Below are 22534 nucleotides of genomic sequence, written 5' to 3'. Positions count from 1 at the left end.
AGGACACAGCAGCAGACACTTGCTGTAGGAAAACATTTTATTTCTTAGACAGGCAGAATTGGTCCACAAGTCCAAATATAAGATAAGACGAAATTCTTTAAATTACAACTTCTGGATTCAATAAACATCATTAGCCTGAAGACCTACCCCAGTTTAAAGTGCTTGAAAAACGGATTAAAAGGCAAACAGCTGCGAAATTTCAACAAGTGGTGATGCTCTCATGTCGCCACATTTGCTTTCGACTTATATCTTTGCTTATTACAAGTCAGTCAAGCATATTCATCTTATTTTTAGAATGCAAAACAAGTCGTACACAAAAAAAGCGATGCAAAGTGTAAGGTAAAAGCCTAATAAGCGGAAAAGAAGGATCCTTGTAGGCGAGGCCGTTTTATTTCTCCCTCTTGTGTGCTTCAGCAGTGAAAAAAATAAAATAAAATAAAGAAGCCAAAAGATCAGCCGTTGACATCCGAGACTTCGTCTCCCCTGTAAAAACAAACATTCAGTCAGACTTTTGAAGAAATTCATATTGTAACCCTGCTTGTAAGTTGGTATGACAATTTAGTGTTTAATTCTTTTGAGGCCAGGAGGCAGTTTAAGTAATTACCGTTCACTTCTGGTGTTTTCCAGAACTGATTTTTGAGGCACTTTCCTCCCCTCGGCTCTCAAAGAGGCTCCTCTTGCTGCTGATGTCCACATTTCTCAGGTCCTACAAAGAGACGGTGGATGAATGTTCAGACAGAAAATGAAAGAAGCGTACGATTTCATGCACAGACGTGTGGAGAGATTAGGACACCTTGTGTATTTTCACGCATTCAGACATATCGATATGAATTTTAACTTTTTTTTTGAGGAATTCAAGTAAGATTTTTTTTTTTTAAAGCGTTTCAGAAGTAAGATGGCAGCAGCTTAAGAGTCATTCACCTGGATTTCTCTACTGCTGGATATTCTATACTCTTCTATTCAAGTCAGTAAAGAAAGAAAAGGGAAGATAAAACAATCCTTCCACTTAAACATCCAAGAGTGAAAACCATTAAAAAGAGATTCTCTCTGAAAGCAGACCATAACCTGCAAAAAGAAATGCCTAATGTCAAATCATAAAACGTTGTCCCATGATTCACGTACAATCAGAAAGTGACTACATGTGTTTAATTTTAATGGGAAATCTCCTAAAAAAAAAGTTTGAAGTTTAAAGAGCAACACAAGGTTACATTTTTATTCAAGGTGCAAATAAATAGTTTTATTGCCAGGTTAAGTAAAATGCGAGACTGGACACCAATATTTGAATATTTCTTGAAAAAATATTTTCTTCTTTTCTTAGTTTTTTATATAGAGCTTCATATGTGTCTATTAAGGAATGACAGCATCCCTTTAACAACAGAGCCACTCAAAAAGCTTTGGTAGTTGACACAGAAAGGAGTGTAACACCCAGAAGCAGTGGCTGTTGTAATCTGAGCTCTATTTTTGATTTGGTTCAAACCTCCTGCTGTTTCTCAGAATAAACCTGAAAACCAGAACCGGAGCAGCAGAAACTAGACGCTACAACCTGACTCTAGAGTGCTGCTGCCCTCTGGCTTTCACAGAGGGCATACATATACATTTCACTTTGTTTCACTTCAGAGACCGTATGAATAAAGTGACACACTTACAAGGCTGAGTGGAGACCCTGGCTGACTAGTCTTATTGAGCCAGGTGTTGATGCGATCTGACATTCCTGATGTGAAGCTTCTAAATTCCTGATAAAAAACAAACATAAAATATAATTTATTTGTTTATTTTAAATTTTTTTTGCATGAGCAGATATGACAAAAAAATTGAGGAATTGTATAGTAAAAAAAGATAAATGAATGTACACTTCTGGAAACTCCAGGGCTGGTGGGGCTCTGTGCCTGCTGATCCTTCTCAAACAAGCCTCTTTTCCTTGAGACTTCTTCCAGCAGGAACAGGGTCCTCTGGGTCACATCCGGGGAGCGTGGCACATCAGATTTCTGGAGGCATACAAGTAGTAAAAACAAAAAACAAAAAAAAAAACAGAAAAATAAATAAACAACAGAAATATTAATAGCTATTCGTAGTAGACAACTAAGTAGACGCTGAGAGTCAAGAGGCCTCTGTTCTAAAAGATTTAAAATCTGTCCTATTTTAACCTAAGGTGCGAGTAAAAGTAATGAGACACAGACATATAATCACTGAGGTAACACTTTATTTGACGGGGTGTGACATGACACAGTCAGTAAATAATGAGACACTTTTAATGTACTTTTAATACAAGTTTTAATGCGACGTTGCATTATAATTGTCATTATTTACTGAATGACACTTCATGACAACAGTCGTAAATATTCATGAAGACTCCTTCACCTTCATGACAGTGACATGTCAGCTTAATGCACACATCGTCAAATAACGTGTTACCGCTCAAAGGCTCACAAACCCATTAAGGCAAGTTTTGATAGGTTTGTGTAAATTACCAAAATGAGTCGGTGTGTTTTGTAATGTATAGCACAATGAAGTTCACTTTATTGTCCCAAACAGTGAAAAGTTATCTATTTAAGGAAACGCAGCTGGTTATACTGAGGGACTAATTCTGAATGTAGCACCAGTTGATAGCATCATGCTGGGACTTCTCAAGAAGCCTTCATACTTGGCATGGATATGATCACAGTGGGAAGGAAAACCCACATTTAATAGGAAGGAATCTCCTACAGAATATGGTTTAGTGTGAGCCTCTGACTGCGTTAATGAACCAGGGCTTTGAATCAGCAGAAATGACACACAAAAATCACAAAAGGACTTGTCCAGTACTTCCTATACTTAAAAATAAGTAACAAGTTTAATACCGCTGTATATCTTTAGATTAACACAAATGATAGAATCTATGCTCATTTCACCCATGCACAGAAACCTGAACAGCAGTGAATCCAGTTCATGGGCTTTTCCACATCCATCCTGACTTTGTCTCTGTCAGACTACAAATGTAAGCTGGACATGTTTCAAAGAAGTTGTTTTCAACGTCATCGTCCAAAACCAAGTGCTGTAAGCTGCAGCCTGAATCATCCGCAGCAGCTCAAACTGTTCATGGCAATATTTCATTGTGAACGATTTTGTGCTTCGCTTTTTCAACATGGACAAAAACCGCTAACACCGAAACTGTTCAAAATATTAGCTGATCTTTCCAAATGCACTACAAGTCTACAATTAGAAGAAAAAAGAAAAAAGCTCAGAAACTGAGTGTTTGTGTTACTGTCAGTCTGTGAGGGTGGTGGGTCTGACCTGTGCTGCCTGAGCAAGCCGCTCCATCTTCTCCTTGATGGATCTGGACGAAACCCTCTGCCTAGAGCTGAACATACACAACAGACGAATCCACTTCTTCACCAAATGCTACAATGGTTAAAAATAACTAGAAATATATAGAAAAAGTTATGAAATTTAAAAAAAAACTTACTTTCTCTGGAAAGATCCCTTATCCTCATCTTCGTTATGGTCCTAGTCCAAACCCAAACAGGAAATACATTGAAGAATTATAAGCAAAGACACCACTTCATTTCATTCAGCTGGCACTGATGTGTCTCTGTTAAGTGTGCAGAGTTAGGTCCTTCACATTAAGCTGATTAACATAGAATGAAAATGTTGGTTAGTTTCATCGCTTCAAAATGAAGTTCTCTTACTGTCTTTGCTTCAAACTTCTTTGAGACCATCCGGACACTGGCACTACGGTAAAACAAACAAATCATCAATCAAAAACCTAGAAACAGATGAAAAATTGCAACAATACTGACTGGGTTGGATCCTAACCTCCTCTGGAGCGGCGCGCTCTCCTCTTCCTTCTTTTTCATCATCTACGTTAAGACAAGCCCGAGTGAGGATCTGTGTGTCCAGCAGCACTTACTCTGAATGTCTGAATGCTAATGCTCTACACGTTCATCTGCTCTCTTGTGATGTGCTTGGATTTTTAACAAAGCAGGCAGTCAGCTTGTAAATATTGCTTTAGATATCAACATGAGGCCAAAGCTTTGAGCTGCGCAAGCAAATTCTGCAGAGCCGATAGACGAGCAAGCTGATGTAAGATTAACAGTCAAATTGGCAGAGGTCAATGTTGGCATTTAAAGGGAAGAACGTATGCATTCATACATGCATGTGTGTGTGTGTGCATGTGAGTGTGTGTTTGTGTGTTTACCCTGAAAGATAAGGTCCTGGAGCTCTGTCTGATGAAGGCAGGTTTGGCTGCCTGTTCAAGTTTTCCAGTGGCGGAAGAAGAGCCGTTGGAGCTGACCTGAACGAAAACACATATGAGCCTCTTTCTACCTCTAGTCAGAGTTTAGATGAGCAGCACATGTGTGTATTTGTTAACTTTCTGCAGGTCAAGCTCTGTGTTTTTACTGTTGGGGGGTTTGGGGGGGAAGACTAAACTTTTACTCTTCAACCAGCAGGGGGTGCTGTTTCGTTAATAGAATTGGTGGGCTGTGAGTTAAATTAAATTCAGTTCGGTTTAAATAACATTAAACCGAACTGAATGCCAATATACGGTACATATCAAGTCAGGCTGCTCTACAAAGAAAGCATTTCACCTGGTGAGCACTTTGCAATTCTCATTTGACAAGCAAAACAGGAAGTTGAGATAAAGCTGTAAATTATGTATGTCTGTATATTTGAGTGTGCACAGTGGACTACCTCCTGCTCATGTCCATTCTGAACGGGGCTTTGAGATGCATGGGAGGATGTACTCTGGCAGGGTGAGGGGCACGGATCCCGGGGGGACAAAGGCGCTGACGGAGAACCAGGGCTCATGGGAGTTGTGCGGCCCGATGGAGCGTTGTCAAGGGAAATGGACACAGAGCTGCAACAGCAGAAACACGCAGGAACTTTAAGATTAATCTTATAAAACTAAAAAAAAAAAAAAATTTACAAACAGACTTATTTTCTTCCTCTCTTCCATAAAGACGAGATTACTGGAGTGCATGATTAATAATTGCCTTTTGCAGACAATGTCCCTCCCGAGATGTGGATCTGTGCAGATCATCTCGAGTAACAGTGGCCTTTTTTCTTATGTTGATTCTTTGAATAATCCTCCCACTGCCAGGCTTGAATGGTGGACGACTATGTGTTGGCAAGTTTGCAGTTACTGCATGCTTTTTTCATCTTCCTTCCATTTTTGGCTGATTGACTGAACATGGCTCTTTAAAATATTTACAGCTTGAGATATTGCATCATAACACGTTGTAATGCTACTGTAAAAGTCTTCAATAGTTTACTCAGAAGTGGAATTTACTAGCTCATCAGCTGACCTCTGAAGTCAATAAGTCACACAAAAATGTCTTAGCGATATTAGAGCTAAGGGGGCTGTAAAAATACAAGCATCATGTTTTATTTTGTTTTGTTTTTTTGCTAAAGCTGAAAATCATACTTTCTTGCCCTTTATTATTACAACTATGACTTACTTTGTTTTGGTCTACAACATCAAATTCTATCAGAATTGAAATTTATGATTGCAAAGTACCAAAATTGCATACAAGACCAAGGTTTATTAAATATTCATTAATTAAACATGTATATCTCATTAATAGCTACATGTTAATAAATATCAAATGTTATTATTAACCTGACAAACTTGCGCGCTGTGCTGGAGGCTGGTTTGGGTTTAGGTGCAGGCTCTCTGCTGGATGACTCTCCATTTTCATGCTACCAAACAAATACAAAGAAAATACAGTAAACATAATTAGTCAGAGCACATCGACACATTTTCAATGCTTTTTTAGTACATATGTACCTGAAACACACCTTATATTACATAACACAGTATGGTTATGTCCTAATTTGCAGGAATACTGTAAGACTGTGTGCGTAAGACCAGATAAGGTTCAAATTATGACTTTAAATACCTCTTATCTAGGTGTTAGAGATGTTTTGCATGGTCAGCTGCATCACAGAAAGACTGCAATTCCAGTAACTGCACGGCAGTATATTCAATGTTTAACGCTAACCCTTTTTGCATTTTACCATTTTGCAACAGTCATATTTTAAACGCTGTATGTCCAAGAAAATTTTAATTATCTACAAAAACTATGTATAACTTTTTTTTTCTTGCACTATGGCCAACATAAGTCAGTTGACTGAAAGCGTTGGCTCCACATTGCCCCAAAACACAGTTTATGCATAAAATGAATTACACCTTAATGTCAGATTCAATTCTAGGTGATATAAATGTGGAACACCAACATTACACATGATATAAATGTGGATCTACTAACACTATACACCTTTTACAGATCTAATTGACTCAAATGCACAAAAACAAAAACATTTTTGAAGACTGTTACAACCATATGCAACCAACCTAGCTTCGTCTTAAAATAGCTCAATGAACTGCAGCCAGATTATAAGACAAAGGCGACACTCAGTTGGCCTGAGACAGTGATCAGTATCCAACATGCTGAGGCTCTGTTGCTGTAGAACTTAAGAAATGATTTACACAACTTTCCCTCTGCGTGGGGTAAGATGCCGGCAACACTGCAGCATTGTAGTTGTCAGAACTTTGTGAAGTATAAATAGGACAGCTGGGAGTCAAGGTTTCATAAGTGTATTTCTGACTAATTTGACTAAGGAGTTATCTGTCAGATGTCCAAATGGAAACATTTCACAACAACCATTTGTCCAACAGAAAACTATAATATAAAGTGTTCATCCCAGAAGTCAGAATGAATATTTTAATTGACAGTAGAACATATAACTTGGGTCCCAGATTTTAGCTACACTGTTTATGAGCACAACAAAAAAGTGCTTCCTGCAAAAAAAAGAAAGAAAAAAAAAGAAAGAAACAGTGAAGATCTTAAAATTCAAGTATTGCCTGGCTTATTCTGTCCTTCTATACTTCCAATATATGTCAACTTGCTATTTTGCCCGCATTCATTTTCTTATGAATTTATGAAGTTTACCAGCAGATTGAGGGAAGGGCAGATTATTAGCTCTAGAATCTAATTAAATCCTCCCTTCGGCATTAATCTCACCCCTCTCAGCTGGATTATCAGAAAAAGAGAGATAACACAAGGCTGCAGAGATAAAGTGAAACAATCACAAATCACCTCAAACGTTAAACTAAAAGCCTAAAAAGAACAATGCATCGAATCACTGATCAACCTAACCAGGATATACAGCAAACAAGGCTGTAAGGAAGTCGGCAACAACCAAATCTTTTATTCATGCTCCAAATAAAAGCTTCTGAAAATCCGAGCTGAAAGGGAAGAGCAAAGTCCAAGTCACCATTGCAAACCCTCTGCCAATCATCAGATAACCTGCTGCAATCATAGCCTGGCCAAAGGAAGAGATATAGGTAATTCATATCAAGACAAGGAAGCGCCTCGTAATGTGTAATATAAGGCCAGCACCCTGAGACACAATGATAAAAGGAAGAAGGTTGACCAAGGGCATTCAGCCATCAGAGCCAAGATGTACATTTGTAAGACACCCGCTACTGATGCAGTGCTTCATAAACATATCCATATAAAGAAGAGGAAGGAGCCATCTTTAAAGCGTAAGGTGCTGTGTACCACCAGCTAATTGAGAAAGTGTCTGATTTAAACAAGCACTGCCAATGGCTAGAGGGGGAGTGAACTGAATGACAGGACGAAGACACTGGTCCTGACATCACTGGAACAGGATCACCAAGCAGCAGATGCTGGAGGTCGAGACCTCGTGTGCACGGTTTAGTCATTTCCTGTTTAAGTTTAGTACAGTATAGTTGTAGCTTTGTCGGCATTCAATGCCTTTTGTTTTTGTTTTTAATGAAACAGTAGAAGGTGTTTCCATCTCTTTTTATTAGGACTTAAATGTAACTCAAGTAAGGCTTAGCTGCTTCCTTTACTTCCTATTACTTAACCTTTATGCTGTAATCCCTCACATTCTACATTAAGAAAACATTAACAAAACTATGTATGAGGTCATCATAACGACATAATTATTCTCTTCGTCGCTACCTGGCTAAAAAAAACTTATCCTTAATAAAGTATTTTCTTTGGGTGTTCACCTTATTAAACACTTCCAACTCGTGTGTACAGTTGTTGTTTCTGTGTTTGTTTGGCCAACGTAATGTTCTTGTGCAACTCAAGACAGGGAAACAGAAGAATGTTCACTGCGTTAACCCCACCCACTTTCTCTGGCTGAGAGATAACCACTGGATGATAAAAAATGTACCTGGCTATAAGTGTATGTGGACTTTTGCATAAAAACTGTTACCACACACACACTCAGGGGAAGGACACTCATAGATTCACACTGTTCCCTCATATGGTGAAAGACGGTGCAGAAACAGACACTAATTCACATGAACGTCTTCCAATTTGGTTGAATTTAAAGCAAGAAGTCTTTCTACTTACTTGTGTTTTTGTACTGCTAGTTCTAGTACTGCTGTTGCCGCTGCTGGTGGGACTGTGAGAAGACGTTTTAGTCGGCGGTTGTGGTTTGTACACATTGCCCTTCTCCTCATCCAACTCCCCAAGAAGGACCACCCTTGCATCTTCTTCTCCTCCTTCTCCTCCGCCTTCCTTTGAATCACCCTCCTCTTCCTCTTTCTGCCGCCTTAACACCTCCACTTGCCTCATCCTCCTTTTTTCATCACGCGTCCGCAGCATCTCTACAAAGTCCAGCTGTATCTGCTCAACGCTGAGAAAAAAAACCATCACACGCACCTTTATTATTGGAGGGCTTCTAGAGAGAGCACTGAAAAGATCTGTAGGCTCTCTGTCCGGTCATGTTTCTATGACAAAGGGCTGATTAGTCGTGTCTCTCTCTTTGAAGACTGCTTGAACTCCAGATACTAAGTTGCTAGTGTGCTTGGAAGCTTTTCATACGTTATATGTGCGTTTGTGTGTTTTAAAAGTATGCAGATAACAATCCAGAAAGGCAAACGTTAAGTACCCTAGTCATTCCATGTAATAAATCAATCCTAAGATTGGGAAAGGGATCCGAACTCCTTTAAATATATATTTTTCTTTTTTTTGTGTGCAGCTCAGCTATATTTTCATGAATAAAACAGTGTCAAGTCAACCTGCTGAGGCCTTGAGATGTCTCAGTGGAAGATTCGGTCCCAGAGGTGCCTCCACTTGTTGGTGGCGTTCTGGATGTGGGGCTGGAGTCCCCATCTTGGTTGGGCGTGCTGCTGCTCTTCACCCTCCTCCTCTTCTCTCTCTCCACTTCCTCCTCATCCTCCATTGTCCACTGACGAGCTAGGCTGAATGAGGATGCACAGGAGAGAAATAGTTGCCAAATATTAAATTGATTAAGAGACAAAGAGACAATTGGTTTGAAAGCATATGGAGAAATTGTCTGTCAAAGTCGATCTATCTGTTTTGGTTTCATGGACAGTGGAGATAATAGTAGAAATAACCGTTACACAGAACCTGTTCTGCTTGTTCAGGCTTCACAGTTCTCTATGGAAATTTATCAACAACTTCAGTTTAAGTGACAAAGCAAAGCACAGCTCACCACGAGGGACAAGTTCCTGCAATTCAAATGCAAATAAGGATTTTCTAAAGTCTTAAAACAGTAAAACATGGAAATGATTAATCATTAAAAAAATAAAAAAAGTTGTCTCGAGATGATCTAGTAGAAAAGATCCAGTCTTCGAGTTCATAGTGAAGCCAAAAGGTTTATATTAAAATGAAAGTGTGTAAAGTGTCACTGACACTTCACAACAACAGGTGTCATTGTCCCGTTTACAGAAAAGCCAGAGTTAATCTTACCTGGACAGAGCCGACCAGTTTTTCCGACTGATAGACATGTTGGAAGAAAATTACAGAATATTCCAGTTAACTCGCAGATGGTGAAGTCAGCAGGCAAACTACCTGACAGAGGGAGTAAAATTAGAGTCGGTGAGGCACAAAGCAGTCCACCTTTAGCCAGGTGCAGCTCATGGAGGCATCACATGACCACAGAGGTGAGCCTTCGACAGAGAGGGGAGGGAGGGGAGTTTCTGCTCTCCTTGTATGGTGAAAGTGTGGCTATGTCATGCTTTCTCATTATTATTAGTATTATTATTACTACTAATAATAATTACTACTGATAATAAACATGTATAAGACTTAGGTATATAATTTACACCAAGTTAACTACAAGACTTTTGTTAGATTTTGACAAAAACAAAAAAAAGAGTTTTAAACTACTTAAAACAAAAACTTGAACAAGAAGAAAAACGACAGAAACAAAACACACAAACCAAAGTTTGGCCAACACGTGCATGACTGGCAAAACAATGTGTGTGACTCAGCTTCTCTACATGCATGTGTATTAATGTGTGTAACAACGTTCTTACTGCACTAACTAGTGTGTTTTTGTAACCGGCAGTGAGGCTTTTCACACTGTTAGTGAGACTCTTTGCCTTGTTGTTGGGGACCACACCTTCCTCTGTTGTGAGTCGGACTCTGACCCAGGCTCAGTCTGAGAGAGAGAGAAAGCAAGAGACACACACACGTGCGCACACACACACCTACACATGCACAGACTGCCCACCTTATCCGCCCCTAACCTTGCAACTTTCACAACAGTGAAGAGTTTGAAATAAACCTGCTGACGGGTTAACTACCTAAAGTCTAGAGTCTTTGGTTTGTTCTGTGTACTTGTGCAAACATGAACCAGCTTCCCACACATGTGAGGAAAAGTCTGCATAAAAGTAAGATGCTGTCTAGTAGTGCTGCTTTGCATGTCATTCTTCAGTAAGTTTCTCCAGTTTGACATTTGACCTTTGCGTGGTTGCACTCCTGTAAGGTCTGAGGTGTTTGTTGGCCCAGAGTTTAAAACATTTTTGTCGTCATTGTAGCTCTTTTTAGAAATTTATTTATTTCCAAGTAGCAACATTTTGCATTTGCATTCAACCAGATTAACTTTTCAAAAAGGATGAAAGGACAGTTTTGTTTTTTATGGACATGCAAAGCAAATAACTGTTACAGAGGTATGCAGTGAGGATACTTTCCTCTGCATATATATAGATATATATATATGATGTTTTTTGATATATATGTGATGTTTTTTGATGTTTTTGGGATACAGTGCATTTCTAATATTTGTTGTTATTTGAATGAGTAGCTTTGATAAGGTATACACTTTTTTATGAATATGTTTCTATGTCCTTTATTTTGAGTTTATACATTTTATTTTTCACTGTTCAGCATCAGAAGTGTGTGTGTGTGTGTGCGTGCGTGTGTAACGGCATTGGTTTGAAAAAAACAATCATTTTTAATTTTAGCAGCATTGTACACTTTCATTTGAGAAATTTATGAGAAAAACTGAAGGCAACACAGATGACGGTGACAACTGAACACAGTAAATGTCCAAAAATTCCGCGTTGAATAAAACATATTTGTGTACTTTTTAAAATTTTTTTATTCCTTTAAAACATGGTGTTACAGCTCACAAACCCACCGCATACAGATATAGTTATGAAGAAACCACATCAAACATGCAGTTCAATTTGCTTGATCACTAGCCTTCATTTGAATGTGGTGCATATTTTTTAAAAACACAATTTTCATTTCATTTTTAAACATATTAGTTGGAAAATTTCCATTGCAGGAAAACCCCCTAAAACACAAAACTAAATGCAAATCAAAACCAAAAGCTTGATGAGTGGATAGAAGAAGACGAAATAGGCAACACCAAACAGCAGCAGATCAACAACAGCGATTAAGAAGGCCGGCATCTTTCCGTCTTCACTGAGCCGAGCCTTTAGCAGCATCAAACATCTTCTTCCTCCCCTCCATCCCAGACATGGCCTCCACATTCTTCCTCCAGTCGCTGTCCTCCACTGGCCTCTTCTGCGGACAGATGAGCAAATGGATGATGTAAGAAAGTCTACAAAAAACCCAGTACAAGTTTCTTTGTTGACGCTGTGGAGATGAGCGGCATTAGGAAACCTCATTGTTTGCTCAGCCTTCGGGACCTGTTCTATAAAACGGAAATCCCCATAGAGAACAGTGTTTAGCCGTACTTGTGGAACTGGTTCCTGATGTATTGCTCACAGAAATTCACGGATCAGTGCAAACACACACACACACACACGCACGCGCACACACACGCACACACACACACGCACGCACGCACACGCACACACACACACACACACACACACACACACACACACACACACACACACACACACAGGTACACACCTAAACAGACTAATCCAAAGATGTACACATTCTCTGACAAATGGTGTCCACTGAGCAGAATTAGTGACAAAAGTGTACAATTGGATCTTTGTATCATGTACCACACCTCCACCCTGCACTGGCCAACTATTGGATTACTCTAACACACCTTTTACACACACACATAAACACATTATTCAGGTTCTTCATGGCATACTTAAGACTGACCTCATAAATGTCACAGACCGGTACCCTGAGGAAAGTTTTTCATCTTTCTTGGGCTGTTTTGATTGTCTGTTTGTGAAGTGTTGTCTTTCTAAGCCCACCTTCTCAGTGTCTTCTTTCTTGACAGACTTGAGATTAGCTCGAAGATCCATGGACACTTTGTGCTTGGAGCCCAGCAGCGAGCGAAGGATGGCGTCAGCAGAGACTCGAACGCGTCTAAGATTAGGCCTCTTGAATTTCCCCCTGAGGTCTAGAACTTTGATGTTTAGGTCTTTAATCTGATCCAGGGAGAGAGAATCGAGAGATATGTAGTGGGCCAGCTGCAGGGTGTTCTTGTGTGGTTGAACCATCATGTGGTTACCTGTCTGACTGAAGATAAGCATGATTGTTACCGTTAACCCACCTCGCGTGTGTTAAGCATGACTTTGGCCTCGATGTCATATCGTTCCTCATCAACCACATCGATCTTTGCGTGGAGCTCTCTACAGAGATCCTACACACAATGCACACACATTTCAGAGGATTTCACATGCTGACTAAACATTTAGGAAAAAAGTATATCTTGTGGATTAGTACCTGAAGTTGAGCAAGACTGAAACCACCGGTGTTCAGAGGAGGCGCTTTCTCTGCAAGGTACTTCTGTTTTTCTTCTTCTTTGACAAGAACCTCCTGCTCCAGTTCCTCCTTGGCCTTTGCCACCATCAGGCTCTGGACAAACAATTCTCTCTTAGCAACTCTTGGTTCAAATTCAAATGAAAATATTAAATCATTTGGTCTTATGGTATTTGTCCAGTGCTGCCATGCTGGTGTGGGTGAAAGCATCTTACAGCAAGAGAGATTTAAGTTCTCTTGCAGTTTTGTTCATGGAGTGTGCACTTTCTCTACCTGGGTTTTCTTTGGAAACTCTGATTTCCACTGACAGTATAAAATCGTGTAAGATTAAGTCATTCCTTTATATGTGTGTTCATATGTGTTTGTGCCTTATTTTCTATGCTGTGTGTGTGTCTGTGTTGCATTGTGATACACTGTAAGTCTCCACCCCCTTACCTAGTGACCAGCTATAAGGACTAACTGCTGCATGGAAGAGGAATACATGGCATTTGTCCATCCCTATTGCTCTCTTGTGGTCAAACGCCCACATTACATAAAACAGAATATAATATTTGACAGTGATGTTTCTTGTTTCTTACCTTCAGCATCAGCTTCCTCGAGGCTGATATTTTTGATTTTCTCTGCATGGGCATGAGATTATCAGTAGATGTACGTCATTTACACCAAGGCGTTCTCATTGAAATTAATCCTCGGTTAAGAAATAGTCTTACCTCTTGTCTGTAAAGGAAGATTGGGGAACAATTTAACAACAACCTCAGAGTGAAGCGGCAATATTTGCTTTGTTTGTGACTGAGTCAATGGTTTATAAAGGGAAGGCGAAGTTTAATCACTCACACATGCTCAGGCATCCTGCTGATGAGGTTTCTCTGGATGAGCTGTAGAGATTAGAAACATAGCAGTTGTCAGTGTTTGTCTCTCAGCCTTTGATGGACCTTATCATCTGTCTACACTCTTCATGCTCGATTGTGGAGTGGGGGCTAACAGGAACTCTAACAGTTTAATGCTCTGTTTGGCATTTAAATGTCAAACATTACCACAAAATATCACTTTACAAATAATAATTTTGCAGGGACTACTAAAAGTTTGTTATTTACAGTTAATAAATGAAATTTAATTTAAGTAAGCGCCCTGAATTTGTGAGTGTAGCGCTCGGTGATGGTTTCATTTGAACAATATTATCAATTTTATTTTGGACGCAAATACTAATAAAACATTTTAATTAGAATTTAAACGGATACACAAAGAATTGTTCCCATTCATTTTGTATCCTGTCCATCAGGGAATAATAACGCTAACATGTTCATCTAAATTATATTATGAATGAATATATTAGTTGAATCAAAGTTAGGAGCTGTTGTAGGACTTACCGTTTATGACATGTATGTGTTGGAGAAAGAATTTAAGGTTGAACCAGTTTTAGCAGAATCGCTAACGCTAAAGTCCAACTTGTTTCCAACACAATTTGCCAATGAACACTACAATTTAGTTTGTTGTCAAGGGCTACATATTAAACGTTTACTATTTCAGTAACCTTTTAAACAAGATAAATGGTTTTATTTTATATTTTTTCAAACCAAATGAGCAAAATGACCTCAATTAAATTTGAACTAATTGTGGCTGAGTACAGTCGAGTTTCAGTTTACTGTTCTTTTATCTAGCTCATCTATACCACAATTGTTTTGGTTGGAATTACATTTTTTTTTTACACACGTATTGGTCATTGGAGTGAATTATAGGCATAGTGAACTGATCACAGCTTTAAAGCTTTCAGTAGAATGACATTTTGCTAAGTGCCCAAGCTACTGCTCTAAAGTGACATTTCTCCTGACTTTCTCCAATGGATAAATCAGTGCTGCAGGTCTTTTATAGTAATTCTCAGAACTGATGATTTTCAGTTTTTGGGTGAATGATATTTTCCTTTCCCCTCAGCATCACAAGCTTCTGCTCTTTATCCATAAAGTTATGAAACACTCACCTACTGTCTCTGTCCCCCCCCCACCCCCCCGTATCAACATTCCCTCACCATTTTTATTTAATCTCTGTTATGAATGGCACCGCACAAGATGTTTTGGTTTACGAGGGCTACAATCTGTTCCAGTGGATTAGGAAAATTCCAGAGTGTAAACCCTCCCTGATGTCTCCTCTTGTGTCGTTCATCCCCATCTTTCTCCTCAGGATTATCTGCATCAGAGGAATTTGGAGTGGACTGGACCATCTCCCCAAATAGACCAGACAGCTGTGGAGAGGAGCTGAACTGAGCTGCCCAGCCTGGATCAAGGGTTCACTGTTAGCAATTTATGGATGCTCACGAGCCTCTGTGATGCAGTCAGCTTGGCAAAGCAAAACAAAATTTTACATCTGAAAAAAACGTCTTTCATTTACATCTGATCCAATTAAACATTACTTTAATATCCAGTTTAGATACAGCTGTGACAGCAAGACAGAAACTAGATTCAAAGGTAAAAGGAAATATAAATCACAAACAAGGAAAAAAACGTTCTGTAAGTAAGATGCCAGCTTCTCACATTTACATTTTTCATATACCGTCAATTATATGCAATCAGACTGACAATGTACCTAAAGTATTTTCATAACACATTATAGAGGCCTTACCAGTGTCTAAGACAGAAGAAGAGAGCAACACGCGTGACAGAGGCAGGACGGACAGATCAGAGATGAGCCCAGTCGTTCTGTACCCCTCTATTTAACTGTGCCACCCATTGTCCAGCACCCTCTTTCTTTTTTTTTTCTTTTTTTCTACTGGAGGCTATTATTAGGTAAGACCGTTTCTCTTTCTGGACAATCTCGTTTAGTCTGTTTGTCTCTCACAGACATAGCTAAAGCAGAACCAACGACGAAAAGTTTGGAGCCTCACATCCCACGACTGCATGTTAACAATTATTTTAATGATAAAACTACTTACGCTGTCAAAGATGTCAAGAGCACATGTTGTCATGTACAGGAATAGTGTATAAGATACAGTCCCCAAAGGGACACTGAAGGAAATTTTTTTTAAAACAAACGTTGTACTCACCTGATAATTTCTCTTGTGCATGAGAAGTTATCTAGTGTGCATGAGAAGCTTTCTTTGTTTTTCTTTAGGGTGCCCCTGGATACAAAATCAAATCTAATACTTTAAAGGAGCTGTCTCATGCATTTTCCAGGCAAATAGTTCCACTTTATAGTAGAATCAAGTAACTATGTTACCTTCAGTTGCTATAAAATTGCAATTTGATTCCTTGAAATTGGCCTCTGGCTTTTAAAAGTGTAACTAACCCCTCTGAAAGCTAAACCTGGCCCCTGACCAATTTTGAAAGATTCCAGCATAAAGGGCGCAGCCAAGAGACACCTACACCTACACTGCTGTCGGTGGATTTGTATCCACTGAGCATCCGAGACATTAAACAAAGGAGTCTGAACCTGCTGAGTCCATTCTTGAACAGCGTTGTAACGTACGAGTACTGACTGGAACAAAGGTTTTGGAGTCTAAGTTTGACTGAGATGTTGTGGTATGACGTTAAAACAAGCTGTTCATGCCAAAAACCTCCCCAGTGGTTGAATTAAATAGTTTATTCAAAAACCAGTGGCAAAATTCAAACAGAACTCTGATTGCTAGTCACTACAAGTGACAGATGGAAACTCTTTTCAGGGTTTCCATCTAAGCCTGATGGCACAAGCAGCCATCAGGCTTAGGTAAAAAGTACTTTTAAAAAAGGGTCTTAAGCAGCTGACATCCAAAACAGCTATCAGGTCAATGTCTGATATCAAGATACATCTTACTATATTCAATATTCATATTTGATTTTTTTTTTTAAAGCACAAGACAAAAGTAATCTGTTGAGGAGCAAATAATTTTTCATAGCGTCGTGTGCATGAAAGGATCAATTTAACATAGGATAGACTGACCTCTAGTGGTCTAACATCGTAACAGCGGCTCATTTTTAAAGTGGAATCCTAGGCAGTCCATTTATTTGACATAGTTGAGAATCTTCTGCTGTAACCAGAGGTGAGCAGAGTAAAAGGTATTTGGCAGGTTTCTGAAGTACAGACTAATAATATCACAATATTTAATCACAACATGTGGATTAAGTTATGTTCAAAATCTGGTATATTAAAGGCTGTGTTGGTTATAACAATGTTCTTTATTCAGGGAAGTTAAGAATGTTACTCAAGCAAAAGAAAAAAGCACAGTGCTGGATAACAACTCCTATTTATATTTTTTCAGTTGTAACTAAGTAAATATAACTAATTACTACCCACTTCTGAGTTTAACTTGATGAGTTACTTTATGCAACCACATGCTAGTGCACATCTTGAACTCTGCAAAGTAAGCAAAGCCTGTATTAAGGTCTTTAGAAATTTCACAGTGACATGAAAGTACACATTCTCACACACGGTTACTATTTCTAGAAAGCACTGCAAAACAGGCGCCACTGAGCATTTGCGAAAGCCTCGCTGACATCGTTGTGTGAGTATTTACACCTGTCTCTAAATCAGCCCGACGGCACATGTGGTTTGGTACAAAGATCCATAAGGGGGTGTCTCCCTGCTTCTCGTGCTGCTCTTCGTCCATCGCTGACGCATGTGGTATGGCTTGCATCGGGGTTTTCCACAGTAACAGGAGTAGTCACAACACAGCCAAGCCTTTATTCCCGAGGAGAAAACACATAGACACACGCGCACACCCACGCACACAAATTGCAAAACTCTTGACTAAATCCCACATGCAGAGCAACCCTTAAAGAAACAATAAAAGCCTGTCTCGCAAACAACAGTCTGCGAGTGCTCGGGCCTCGCTGAATTTCATTTTGGGTGTGCTATTGTAGGTGAATATTGTGTGGGTGGGTGTTTGCATGCACATGCCTCTGGCTCACACTGCTCCTCATTAGTCCTGCACACGGCTCTGAACAAAAGGTGTCCACACGCCGCTCTGCATTGTTGTGTGTGTGCGTGTGTGTGTGTGGACAAATGTGGGGGTTTTCTGGAGGCAAAGTTGCTGCTCAACCAGAAACAAATGCTCTTTGAAAAGAGTGATCTGACCGTAAAGTGAGGTTTTGTTTAGCGTGAAGAGATTTCTGTCCAGATGTACATACAGTGACTCTTGAAAGTGTAAACATCCATGTTACAATCATAAGGTATAAAAACAACAAAACAACAACAGCAAAAAAAACTGGAACAAGAGTTAATCATCAATCTTTCAGGAGATAAGATATAAGCAACGAAAAGGTAAGATGAATATAACTTAATTGCATTAATTTTAGCTAAAACTTAATCGAAGCATGCTTCGATTCAATTTTAGCACGGTCTCCCTGTGGCCCACTTTCCATCAGTTACAGATAATCTAATGAAGTTTATTCATCTTGATACGATTTTTCTGACATTTACATCCTTCAGTCAGGGACCTAAGAAGTTACAAATAATCTTACAGTAGAAAATTACCAATGATCATAAGAGCACAGATGTTGCTTAAAACTATGGTGTTGTGAACTCATGAATGATTAGCAAAAATATGAGACTGAAAAAAAAAAGAGTATTTTTCCAAAACCGATTGTCGCACCAGACTGAAACCGGTCAGGGAGGACGACAAGAAGACAGTAACACTGAAGGAGCTGCAGCTATTTCCAACAAGTACTGGTTGTGTTCTGGGTCTACATGTGACAACAACCTCCTGTGTTTTCTATATCTGGACAACGGAGGAGAGTTGCAAGACTGCTGTATTCTTTTCCACAGAAACATCCGAGGATGGCTAAAATCTCCCAAGACATTGTGGGGGAATATGTTGTCACCTGAAGAAACCAATCTGGAACTTTTAGACCAATTATGCAAAAATTAAGCAGAGAGTCACCAAAACTAATATTAAGTTAAAAAGTGGCAGGTGTGTGGACTCCTACCCAAGAGTGAATGCTAAAATTAAATAAAGTGCTGATTTAATTTTAACAAAATAATATGTTTTGTTTGTAAGTTGAACTGTACAAAAGTTTTAAAAAAAAGTCAGTTATATATCAGTCTCAATTCTTTAGACCTCAAAAAGGTGTAATTTCAAAAACTGGCCTGTAAAGAAATACATGTAAGAGAAAATGCTTAAGAAGGAATTTATTTACATATTTGTAACACTGTGTATCAGATCAGCAAACACACTTAAGAAAATCATCCAAAGGATTCAGGGGGAAAAAATTCTTCGTGTTAAACTTCATGAATGAGTTAAGTCTGTACAAAAAAATATATATATTCTTCTACTCTAGTGTCAAAATCCTTTAAAGTGACGCTTTAAGTAGTATTAAGTAGATTCAAGAAGGCACAAAGGGTAAACTATTTTCAAGTTTAACAGTTTCTAATGTTTTTAAATCTTCCAGAAGTCTCTGAATGGTTCATTTATGACAAACAAAAATTACCATCACAGTAAAAACTTCAAATAGTTGTACGTGTTCCTGGTCCTGTTATCCATCGTCACTATTGGGTTTTCCTCACATCCCAGGATGCAGAAAAGAAACAAAACAGAAGATGTGGGAATCCCTCCTCACCTTCTATTAGTCCCAAATTGAGGAGGAAGGGAGTCTGAAAAACAGGGGGGAAAAAAACAACATTTTTAAGAGCTATTACTTAAATTATATTTTTAACATTCGGGCAGCTGATGATCTGCAAGCGTACACTCACTTATTTTACACTGTTACCACAGCTACACGGTTAATTTGGGCGCTTGGCTCCGGCAAGCTCTCTTAAGGAAACGTTGCTGTGGATTCCTGATCTGTGAGCTCATAGTTCAGACTTTCAGACTCTCAGTTCACTTGAGGTTTCAGGCACTGGTTTCAGTATATAACTAGAATGCGACATAAATGTTGAAAACTAAAAAAAACAACAACAAAAAAAACAGCACATTGTTTTGCCTACATTTGTCTTCATAAGGATAAAAGAAATTGTGTGAATGTGTGTCTCAGTGTGTATGTTTAAAAATACCCCACTGCCTGCTGAGGGAGAGGCAAGCAGATGTTATTCTGGAGTCTTGCATTGCATCGTAATTATGTCCTCGAGTCAGAGTGGTTTATGTCCTCAGAAGACCGATGACCATAGTAAAAAATAAAAAAAACATTGAGATCTGTGACTGGGAGTGACTAGAGCATCTAAACACTCGAGTGGTGCACTTACATAACCATGTCAGGAACTTGGTGAAAGACTGTCAGATATGTGTTACCTTACTCCCAAGTGTCTGAGTGTTTGCATTTGAATAAACTGTTGGATGCATCAGTGTTTGCTGGTTTTTAGGTTGTTGGCAGCAGAACTTTTGCTATTAGGAAGGAGGAAAAAAACAACTTTGATTCAACAGCTTCTGATGAAATGAACTCTCTAACCATAAGTGGGTGTGGTGATGTAATGTTACACACATGACACACCTTAATTAGCAGCTCACAGATGGAAACATATTTTAAATATCCTTTGTAACTGAGCACATACCACAGGGTATTGCTCTGGAAATTCCTTATCAAACATTTCCTTGGATGGAAAATGTAAGAGATGAAAATGAATAATTATGCAGCTACAGCCTTGATTGTGTTCATGCGATTAAGAATCACACTATAAGTTCAACAACCAACATTTTTATTTATACCTTTTCTATTGATTGTACCTTCCAAAATAAGCCAGAGAAGACTGGAAAACTATCTTCCGGCTGAATGGAAGATGGAGTCAGGTGGCACTGCCCATTGCTCCAGCAGTCGCTATGAACCACTGTTCAGTTACATGAAAATGGGCCAATACATTAACATTGTAATACATTAACATTGTGTGTGCCCCTTTTTCTAATGAGGCCCTCGGACAACATGTCATCAAGACTCATTTAAAAAACTCAGTTTGTAAAGCGGTGGTAAGACATTGACTCCAACTGGACCCTTTGGTTTCTCAAGCCAAATTTTGAATTTTGGTCTCAATGACTTGATGTAAAAATCAAACCAAAATGTACATCCTATTACAGCTTAACCATAACCAACACCCTTGTGCATCATAGAAAACAAAAATAATGACAACCTTCAATTAAAAGACTGCTCCCACCACTTTGTTGACCTTCACCAGTGTTGGTCTTACCGTCCAGTCAGAGCACTTCGTCCTCCCCGGTGCTGCCTAAGGGCGCCGTGTACAGGTGCCGGGTCCTCCCGGTCCGCAGGGCCTGCTGGTTCTTGTATCGGACCAGCGCCAAGGCGATCTCCGCGTTCCACAGAGTGCCTTCCTGCGCGCACCGAAAGTCTATCTCCTTCCCTTTAGCCATGACCACTGTGAAGTAGACCATCTCTCGCTTGTACTCCACGCACTCCACCGTTTCCATGCGTTCAAAGCGCAGCTCCTTAGCTCTGGAGCTCCACGCCGACCCCGGAGCATCACTGCCTCTGCCTTTGTAGCTGAGCAGGCGGAGCCCTTCCTCCGTGAGCACGCAGCGCTTCTTCTTCCACAGCTGGAGAAGCCCGCTGCTGCGCTTCTCCAGCAGCCCATCTCTTATCACTTTCACCGGGAAGGACATGACCTAAACCGCACGAAGAGACTCACAGTGTCTAGTCTTTCGCAGATGAATCCATTCACTTCAGTTTATTAAAGCTCCTTACAAAAACATAGCGGCGTCACACTCACTAGCCTGACTGTGCGGATAATAACAACCTTCTGTTCAGCCTATACGTAGTGTCAGCTCACCGTGCGTGGAGGTTGGCTGGCTGGTCTGCCCAGATATGTTTGGACATGCCCGACTCCACTGTGGACCTTCACCCACTTCAGCTCCAGCACCCCGCCTCCTCGCTGCTGACGGGAAGAGGAGATCCGGGCTGTTTATGAAACTCACTCCAGAGTGATGCGCGCGCGTGAGAGAGTTGTTGTGAATGAACAGTTACACCGGTACGTGGACTCGTCACGCCGCTTCCCTTCCCTTCCGAAATTTTCTCGGTTGATGAAACTATGAAATGTAAAATACGTCATTCGGCATGCGGCTAATCATAACCTTCTCACTTTCTTACACAGTGTAGGAATACGGACAGGAATGTGAGTGGGGCGCTTGAAATTGTTTTGGATTTGTGTAGAGAAAGAAAGAGACGATACGGGACGAAACATGTTTAAATGAACACGGGGGAAAATGCGTCATTTACTTTTTACGTTTTGGAAAAGCTCTCTCTAAAAATGAAAACAAAAAAAAAAAAACACGACACATTTTTAATATAAAGGTGCTTTATGTATGTGTTTCATGTTACAAATTAAACACACTATTGAATACTGCCAAAAAAGTTACATTAACACTTAAAAAAAAACATTTTCAATCCAAATACAAAAAAAAAAAAAAAAGGTTCTTTCCGGAATTCCCCACACTATGACAGTAGAGATTTGAAGGTATTGTTATTCTCTCACTTTGACAACATACAGAATGTATCTCATGTGATCACCTGGGTAGAATGAGGAGCCTCATGACAGTGTTATGAGAAAAATTTATCAAATGTGCAGAAAGCATTTTGTTAAAATGCGAAGACATCCACCCAACCTGGCTGTTTTTATTTGTATTCCTGTGCATGCATATAGTGATAAGCTGCATTTGTTACACT

The 22534-nt window shown here is 39.5% G+C and overlaps 3 protein-coding genes across 5 annotated transcripts; all 3 read right to left on the bottom strand.

The window, feature by feature from the left end:
• Positions 1–23: 23 nt before the first annotated feature.
• On the bottom strand, positions 24–9905 carry lad1 (ladinin). Its single transcript, XM_008413786.3, has 14 exons — positions 9732–9905; positions 9038–9220; positions 8367–8652; positions 5597–5676; positions 4669–4834; positions 4175–4270; positions 3793–3836; positions 3666–3708; positions 3443–3483; positions 3271–3337; positions 1851–1985; positions 1647–1733; positions 605–706; positions 24–483 (listed from the first exon to the last, which is right to left on the bottom strand). The coding sequence occupies exons 1-13, from the start codon at positions 9767–9769 to the stop codon at positions 608–610; spliced, it is 1365 nt and encodes a 454-aa protein (XP_008412008.1). The 5' UTR covers positions 9770–9905; the 3' UTR covers positions 24–483; positions 605–607.
• A 1438-nt stretch (positions 9906–11343) lies between these two features.
• On the bottom strand, positions 11344–13615 carry tnni1a (troponin I type 1a (skeletal, slow)). The gene is made up of 5 exons (XM_081609039.1): positions 13547–13615; positions 12933–13064; positions 12760–12849; positions 12458–12634; positions 11344–11798 (listed from the first exon to the last, which is right to left on the bottom strand). The coding sequence occupies exons 1-5, from the start codon at positions 13598–13600 to the stop codon at positions 11694–11696; spliced, it is 558 nt and encodes a 185-aa protein (XP_081465165.1). The 5' UTR covers positions 13601–13615; the 3' UTR covers positions 11344–11693.
• A 5431-nt stretch (positions 13616–19046) lies between these two features.
• Positions 19047–21971, bottom strand: phlda3 (pleckstrin homology-like domain, family A, member 3). 3 transcript variants are annotated; one of them, XR_014088216.1, is made up of 4 exons: positions 21045–21971; positions 19923–20250; positions 19623–19811; positions 19047–19523 (listed from the first exon to the last, which is right to left on the bottom strand). XR_014088216.1 is itself a non-coding variant. In XM_008413781.3 (3 exons), exon 2 carries the CDS (start codon positions 21472–21474, stop codon positions 21052–21054), a length of 423 nt encoding a protein of 140 aa, XP_008412003.1. In that variant the 5' UTR covers positions 21475–21477; positions 21642–21969; the 3' UTR covers positions 19047–19523; positions 21045–21051. The 3 variants fall into 3 exon arrangements, 1 of the variants encoding a protein (XP_008412003.1); XR_014088215.1 differs by having other exon boundaries at positions 19623–20250; XM_008413781.3 differs by lacking the exons at positions 19623–19811; positions 19923–20250 and having other exon boundaries at positions 21045–21477; positions 21642–21969.
• Positions 21972–22534: the final 563 nt, after the last annotated feature.

The sequence above is a fragment of the Poecilia reticulata genome, chromosome 7 (assembly GCF_904066995.2).
Source record: "Poecilia reticulata chromosome 7, P_reticulata-male-v2, whole genome shotgun sequence".
NCBI lineage: Eukaryota > Metazoa > Chordata > Actinopteri > Cyprinodontiformes > Poeciliidae > Poecilia > Poecilia reticulata.
The sequence above is the reverse complement of the archived record's forward strand: the minus strand, read 5'-3'. Positions and strand labels throughout refer to the sequence as shown.

Coding starts and splice junctions, on each gene's coding strand:
- lad1 (XM_008413786.3), bottom strand. CDS start 9,769: ATGTCTATCAGTCGGAAAAACTGGTCGGCTCTGTCCAG. Junction 3,709..3,792: donor AGCGCGCCGCTCCAGAGGAG/GTTAGGATCCAA, acceptor GTTTTACCGTAG/TGCCAGTGTCCGGATGGTCT. Junction 1,734..1,850: donor GCCCTGGAGTTTCCAGAAGT/GTACATTCATTT, acceptor GTTTTTTATCAG/GAATTTAGAAGCTTCACATC.
- tnni1a (XM_081609039.1), bottom strand. CDS start 13,600: ATGCCCATGCAGAGAAAATCAAAAATATCAGCCTCGAGGAAGCTGATG. Junction 12,850..12,932: donor TCAGTCTTGCTCAACTTCAG/GTACTAATCCAC, acceptor CATTGTGTGTAG/GATCTCTGTAGAGAGCTCCA. Junction 11,799..12,457: donor AGAAAGAAGACACTGAGAAG/GTGGGCTTAGAA, acceptor ATCTGTCCGCAG/AAGAGGCCAGTGGAGGACAG.
- phlda3 (XM_008413781.3), bottom strand. CDS start 21,474: ATGTCCTTCCCGGTGAAAGTGATAAGAGATGGGCTGCTGGAGAAGCGC.